This window comes from Solea senegalensis, linkage group LG5 (genome assembly GCF_019176455.1).
Source record: "Solea senegalensis isolate Sse05_10M linkage group LG5, IFAPA_SoseM_1, whole genome shotgun sequence".
NCBI lineage: Eukaryota > Metazoa > Chordata > Actinopteri > Pleuronectiformes > Soleidae > Solea > Solea senegalensis.
The window spans coordinates 10,978,277-10,985,803 of NC_058025.1; the positions used below are offsets into that span (position 1 = coordinate 10,978,277).

The 7,527-nt window shown below is 39.7% G+C and overlaps 1 protein-coding gene across 2 annotated transcripts; it reads left to right on the forward strand.

The window, feature by feature from the left end:
- The first annotated feature begins 20 nt into the window (after nt 1-20).
- Nucleotides 21-3,311, forward strand: fbxo4 (F-box protein 4). 2 transcript variants are annotated; one of them, XM_044026981.1, is made up of 7 exons: nt 21-370; nt 1,102-1,376; nt 1,465-1,685; nt 1,837-1,912; nt 2,013-2,185; nt 2,278-2,501; nt 2,640-3,311. In XM_044026981.1, exons 1-7 carry the CDS (start codon nt 23-25, stop codon nt 2,721-2,723), a joined length of 1,401 nt encoding a protein of 466 aa, XP_043882916.1. In that variant the 5' UTR covers nt 21-22; the 3' UTR covers nt 2,724-3,311. The 2 variants fall into 2 exon arrangements, with proteins under 2 accessions (XP_043882916.1, XP_043882917.1); XM_044026982.1 differs by having other exon boundaries at nt 2,281-2,501.
- Nucleotides 3,312-7,527: the final 4,216 nt, after the last annotated feature.

Genomic DNA, 7,527 nt, shown 5'->3' on the forward strand with positions numbered 1-7,527 from the left:
AGCTCTTTGCGTCTATGTGTCTATGACGTCTTTCCTTTGGCTACCAGATAAGAGTCCTGGTTTACATAATAATGACACTACATTACCCACAATTCTTCGCCACTGCCAGCAACAAGGAAGTGTTACAGAGAGAAAACAGAAAACGCTGGATTTGTTGTCATCTCTGGCTGACATTGTTTTTTTTACTGACTGGATTGTCACATTGGAAGTGGTAGAAGGGAAAATGCAGCAGCTCAGTGAGTCCGTGGTGATCCGCAGCCTAAAGAGATTCAGAGACAGATTTTTCCCAAACCGAAATGAAGTTGTAGGTGACGGTGACATGACACCTGAAACAGAAGAATCACAGCCAGGACTTTTGGACACTTTACCGGTGAGATTAACCCTTACTACTCACTGTTTAGGCTGGAAAGAGGTACGCATGTTCGACTAATTTAACCTGATGTCACATTGAGTGAAATTAAAGGGTTTTAAACTGTCAGAGAACATTAAAAGTTTCTTCAGGTACAACATTTGTATTCGACCGTTGTGACACAACACACTTGGATTTTAGTTTTGTTTTTTAAGTGTTCACTAATAGTACAATACCAATATAATGCGTAGTTGTATTCTCTGATTAATCGGCACTGCACTTGCCAAAGCGTGGCTGTTCATAACATTGACCACCAGCAGATGGCGCTACCATTACAGCACACATGAGTTATGTACCGAGATGGAGCGAGGTAGACCGATTCATCGAGCACATTTTTCAAGATTACACAATAAATATCGTCCATTTTATGTACATTTACACGCGTTTGTCTCAGAAACCTGTTAAAATTAATAGCGCTCTAAAAACCCCATGAAAAGATTATTTGAAACGGTAGACATGTTTAGCTAACATGTATGATACAAAATGTATGTAATGCAATATTTAGTCAGGTAAGTGTTTAATGTGTATCATTTATTATTATAATAATAAGAAGAAGAATTATTATTATTATTAGTAGTAGTAGTAGTAGTAGTAATAAACTGTTAAAGTTAAACTAGATATTAACCTCATATCTTACTCTTACAGATTATGTAGTTGACATAGTAATAACATAGACATTTTATACCCCAAAGGTGGACCTGCAGTTCCTGATTATGAACTTTCTGTCTCCTGTGGATCTCTGTCGACTGGGAGCCACCTGTCGCTATTGGAGGGCCATGGTTCGAGATCCAGTACTGTGGAGATACTTCCTGCTCAGGGACATGCCCCACTGGCCCTCTATCGACCATTTGACAATGCCCCGACTGGAGTTGTTGAATATGCCGCTGGTCAATGAAGAGGAAAGTCTGTCTGATACAGAAGAAGCAGAAGAGAAAAGGACAGAGTTGAAATGTGACTACATGTCAGAGTGGGTACTTTTGTCTGTTCCTGTGTCAACTAGTAACTGTTGGATTGAAAAGTTTGATTTCACTGCAGTTTTTTCGTTGTCTCAACAGATACCTGAAAGGATGCCCATCCTATAGACAACAGTGGCTTCCTTCAGGGGCAGCGTATGAGGTCGTGACCTCATTTTTTCAGTCTCTGGTTCGCTCATCTGAACCGCGTTATGCCATGTTTGGACCTGGTATGGAGCAACTAGATGTCTCTATAGTCACAAGGCTCATGTACGCCCCAGACGTGCTTCCGGTGTCGGGGACACCGCACAGACAGATAAATGGTGAGACGGTCTCCAAACCGCTTTACTAAAGAATTACAAATCACTGATTATCATGCATGTTGTAGGTTAATTTTCCGACCAGAAGGTGGCACAAATGGCCTGTAATCTTCCCAAGAATGTAATTTAACTTCCATCAATATTTTGATCATAGGTATCGGGTCAGGGATCAGTTATATGTTCAACAACCAACACAGATTTAATATCCTGACTCTGTATTCAACCAATAGGTAAGCATTTTATGTTACCACATGTGTTTTAGTGTCTTTTACGATTATTATCTTTTGTTCGATTATCATTTTATAGTCATCAAACCTTGTTTGTCTGCAGGGCAGATAGGGAAAGAGCCAGACTGCATCAGCAGAGCGTCAGTAATAAACTTTTTACCTTCGAAGGAGAAGATGATTCGGGTTACCCCATCTGCAGCCCTGCCCCTCAGGTCCAGCAAGTGTGCCAGGTGGTGGACGGGTTCATCTATGTAGCCAATGCCGAGCCTGGAAAAAGTGAGGAAAATACATCTGTCTTGGCAGCGTCTGCTTTGCTCCATCTAATGATGAGAATCACAGGTCATTCAAATGAACATTCATGTATTAAGTAGGTGGAGGGATGACAGAGGTGGCTCAGATCCAGGCTGTACTGAGCTCCGCCAGGGATTCTAAATCTAGGCCTCTGCTGGTGCTCTCCTGTGTCTCCAGAGAAGAAGCAATTAGCACCACCAGCCTGCAAAATGGTGCACACAGAAACGGAGCCAGGAATCGAATCCCCAGTGTTGACATGGCAAAAATACTTGGCTTACCGCAACTGGCTAACCCTTGGATGGTAAGTGTTTGACACATGCATGTCCATTTATGAACCGCCATGGTTATCAGTGATGTGATGCATTAAAAAAGTCATTCAGTTCCAGCATGTGCACTGCAGATTTTTTAACCCATGCTTGTGTTTCTCATCCATATTTAGGTGCAGGACACTGTGGCAGAATCCCTGTCAGGTCTTTTGGATGGTATTTCATGGTTGCTGAGATGTTCTGGAGTTAAACTCTAAAGTAACTAGCTTACTTCTGCTGCTGCCTGCTGAATTACAAGCTGCGGCATCATCCCGACACCAACACCCCACAGCATTTCCTACGTAACGTGCACCACATGTAGACTGACTTGGAGCAAAGTCTGTGAAATGTATTGAAATGGATGAGCAACAGAAGAAATGGTGTGCGGACAATTTGTCATCCGCGAGACCTGACGAAGACTCTCTTCTGAACAACAACAATAATAATAATAATAAACGTTTCACAGTGCTCCACAAACCAAGTACAAGAAAGCAGGACGTATTTGCATCCACAATCGTAGCTGGCACATAAGATAAAATGTGTTTTTACTTTAATTCATGAGAGATGCAGATCAAATCATTCTCAAACTATTTTATGAAGCAAACTAGACGTGGCTCTCTAACTGGTGGTTATTTACTGAAAGAGCCGAGTATTATTTTTATTACATTTTTTATTTAAAATTTCTTTCTTAATCAGCTTTTACATCTTCTGGACAAGCTTTCAGGCTTTTGATCAATGATTTGCACATAATTCAAGATGTGACATAGCTAAAATATATGCAATGAAATAAATTTATTTTGAATACAGTTGGTTAAGAATGGACTGAATTTATTTCGGGGGTTTTAGTCTTTATCACTCACAGCGCTTTACACTAGTTGTCACACTCCTTCACACACGTTTGTACAGTGCTTCCTTATGTAGCACTTCTTTATCACATGTGTGTTAAGAAACACTGGTGAATATTTTTAGATGTTTGCTTTTTTTTTCGATTGTTCTATAGCCACTCTATTGTATTTTTAGAATTACATATTTTTGTTGGTCATCTACTGAGTGACTTGCTTATTACTGACGACTCACTGTTAAATTCAGGAAATGATTTGGGGGGGGGGAGCACAATACTCTGCAACACTAAGGTCATTTGAGAGCAGCATTGATTGAGATTGAGTCAGTAAATATCAAGTCCATACTGTGTATATTCTGCAAACTGTCTATAATGTACATTCTACATTCTATTTTAACAATTTTCTTATAGTCTTAAGTTTATATTGTCATTTTTTGGTAACGCATATTATTTATTATTGTTATCTTTACTGTCTTTGCTGCTCTAACAATGTAAATTTCCCCACTGCGGGACAACTAAAGGGCTATCTTATCTCACCTTATCTTATCTTATCTTATATTCAGTGACCATTGTGGCCCTAATGGCATGTAACATCAGTGCATGACAAGATAATGTGCTTCGCTGATGGTCTTTTGTTCTCATCCCCTAGGTAACAGCAAGTTATTGGCAAAAGTGTGTTTTCACCACAGCCCTTTCCATCAGAAGCTTCCTTAGTCCCAACAGTCATTGTCATTCAGATTTAGAAAAGACATGATTGGTGCAATTTAGGTGCATTAACAGAGTTAAAGTGTGGTGAAGCAGAATAGGTCTTACTGTGAATTTTAAATGGAAACGATGCCGCTGTTTGTACATCTGTGTGTAAAATGTGTGTTTCTCTGCGAGAGGAACAAAAAGCAAACTGATTTATTATTTAATATTGCATACCCTGATGTCATTACTCTGTGATCCTGCCGGTGCTAATGGAGGCAGAGACATTTTACTGAACAAGAGCTGGTACGGATAATTTAAATTCACATGTGAAATAGTTATCAATCAGTGGCGAAGTGAATGTACTGGAGGGGAAACTACGTCGGCTTTATAAAGAGAAAGAATGAAAAGAGCTAGATCAGAATCAGTGAAGTGACCTTGAGTTTACAAATAGTAGACTACAACTTACCGGGATGAATTATTTTAGTTATTTTAACTGCAGACGGTGAACCATTAGCAAACATCTCCGTATAATAGTGGCTGAGGTTTAGTAGTGGAAGCTCCCAGGCCGTGTTTTAGAAGTGTAAAGAGTATCAAGCCAAAGAGGGTCTCTGAGATGTCACAAGGAAGAAACCCCTATTTATGGACCAAGGTAATTGAAATCAGGGGTAGAAATAAGAATTGAGCAGGTACATGAGACCAAACAACAGGATGTGATTATAGATAATAAATGATCTTGGACCTAACTTACAGGTAATTTAACAGTCCATATTGGAAGTGCTATTTCTGTTGTTAAAGATGTTTCTCACTTAAGAATATGGAGGAGTGCACATGGTTCTTCACCGTAATTACAGAACAAACATGGTAGCAATGCACAACTGTCGCATCTGTTAATAATAGATGCTTGTATCTAAAGCTTGTTTTATCAAAAACAAGAACCAAAAACAAGAACAAATTCAATCAAATGGTTATATAGAAAGCTATGTATGAAAGGAATCTTGAGGTTTGAGTAATGCTCAGTGACCCGCGGCCTTCATGTGGAGGAGAAAGCAGTAAACAATGAATAGATGGACTTTTATTACTACATTAATTACAGTTTTTTTTATACATATTTTGTCATCTTATCTTTGGTATGATGTTGAAAATTAAGATTATTGTAATGCAGTAGCTATTGGGGGATCCTATAATAAACTAAAGCAAATATATACATATATATATATTATTACATTACAGTTCAAAATGTTGGCAATAGAAGAATAGTATTTATTTACCTATGTAACGGTAATGTTTTAGCATAGGTATTTCCTATATGTATTAGTATTAGGTAGTATAACTGTAAAAGAAGAAGTCCCTTTAAGCACAGAAGTTTAGCTGAGTGATGCTGTTTTTGAGCATAAAAAGAAAGTGGAGTGTGAACTCGCTACTGTTGCCTTGCTTATACTGTATGAACTGTTGCTTCCTGAGCTTTGTTGTGTTGGTCAGAATCATTACGCGTTGAACATCATTACTGTTGGTTCATGCATTAAAACTGAGCTGTTCCGATCAAGCATTACCGGGTAGTGCGATGATAACAGACGCAGCAATATAAGCAACCATACAAAGTTAAGAACTAGTATTGACCCAACAGGGATTTGAGAGAACAAAGATTATGACTTCCATGTTTCCATTAAAGGTTGGACTTCTGGGTCCAAAGTGTTAAATACACACATCTCCACCCGCTCTGTTTTGCTGGTTCCATCACCCTCTCCATCTCCATCGCCTTTGTCCCATCCCTCTCTTTCCACTCTCTTCTTTCATTAAAGTTAAGTCCCTGATTTGTATTCGTTGTGAACAGCCAATATTAAAGTAGGCATTGACAATTTGCATGATGCATTTACTGATTATGCTAAACACCCCTCTTAATTGTGTTGTTTTGCACATGGTGGGGCTCTCATGTTGATACTCTGTGGCTCGAGTATATCCCTCACAGTCTTTCCAGTTCACTTCAATTTCCTACCTTCTTCTCCGCAGTCATCTCCAACCACCTCCCGCTGTTATGAATATGGCAGGTTAGGGACTCGTAAAACTGGATAATGGTTCAGGACAGTGAATTATTTTTGAATCACTTGAGACACCAATGCTTCAGTAATAAATAAGTTATGGAAACAAGAGCACAGTGACATTGGTTGTGTGAGCATGTGTGTGCATGTTCCCCCCTGTAGCCATCCCCTTCTCTTTCCTCCTAATCCAATATGCGGTAGGGTTGCTGGCACAGTTGTGAATGGCCACACTCGCAATATGAGCCCACACTAAATGCATTACAGGTGACTTGAAGGGGACGACACAAAGGGCACTCTTACATTAGGTGGGAAATAAAAATAGACAGCCCAACACAAATAGGACCTGAATGCTATTGCAGGAAAAACATGTCACCTGAAGCAATTCATGTATGTTCAGTAAGGAAAGGCTCCGAGACACTGCTGACCAAAACCTATTGAAAACACACCCACTGGACACATACATGAATTACAATCCTTAGATTGAAAATTACAGTGCCCCGCTGATTTAGCCATGTTTAGATAAAACAGTTTGGATGGTCAAACGAATTACTGTAGCCGCAGTCCTTTACTGTTGTTGTTTGGTGAAGTACTAAAGGAGATAGTTTGGAGGCGACCCAAGTCGAGCTCAACATTGCTGACACAGTGACATCAGTATGTGGGCCACATGTATTGTTCTGTTGTCACACTCAATACAGGCTAAGTCTATATGATCACTGAGTGCAGACAATCGCAGGAATGAGCAGTCCAAAACAAAGGAACTCATTCAATGGACGCCCCTCACTCTCCTCTAATCAGAGTTCTTTGTCCCATAACAAACAAATAGAATTGGCGTGTCCAGGGGTCATTTAATAAATACTAATTATTTAACCATCTCTTTGGTAATTAATGTCAAAGCACCTCAAATTGGATTAAATTGAGCCTTTTTTTAACGTTGAGAATGAGTAAAAGGGGGTGCACAGCCTCATTAAACATATATATTACTGTGTTTGTAAATGATTGTATTGGTGATGGAGAGCAGCTCTGAGTGTTTTATTGTGCAGCACAGACTTGGAAAAGCTTGGCCATAACTCGTGGACCTTGTAAACACAACAGGGACCGAGATATAAAGATACAACGAGGCTCAGCACCCTACGGACAGACAAATTCTATTTCTTCCCACCTCGCGTCACAAATTACGTCAACACCGCGACATAAAGAAAAGACAAAGGCAGATAACTTCTGACTGCGGCCGTCCCCCGTGTCTGTCAGTACATTTGTCTCTGTGTCCATCCACCGTGTGACGTGTTTGTGTGGATTTTGTTTTAGTGCAACCACTCATTTCACTTGGTTTGGTTTATTTTATTTTAGAGGCTGACAATCACAGATGCTACAAGTGCAAGTGCTGTTTGTGAAGTGTGTTAAGTAAGAGCAGGGTGCAGCTCTGCAACAATACACTTGTGTTACTTTAGCTTTGAC

What these genes read in the sequence shown, in the direction of transcription:
- fbxo4 (XM_044026981.1), top strand. Translation starts at nt 23, where the DNA reads ATGACGTCTTTCCTTTGGCTACCAGATAAGAGTCCTGGTTTACATAAT. An exon ending in AAATGTGACTACATGTCAGA is followed by an intron (nt 1,377 to 1,464) that starts GTGGGTACTTTT and finishes TTGTCTCAACAG; the next exon opens with ATACCTGAAAGGATGCCCAT. An exon ending in CAATGCCGAGCCTGGAAAAA is followed by an intron (nt 2,186 to 2,277) that starts GTGAGGAAAATA and finishes TCATGTATTAAG; the next exon opens with TAGGTGGAGGGATGACAGAG.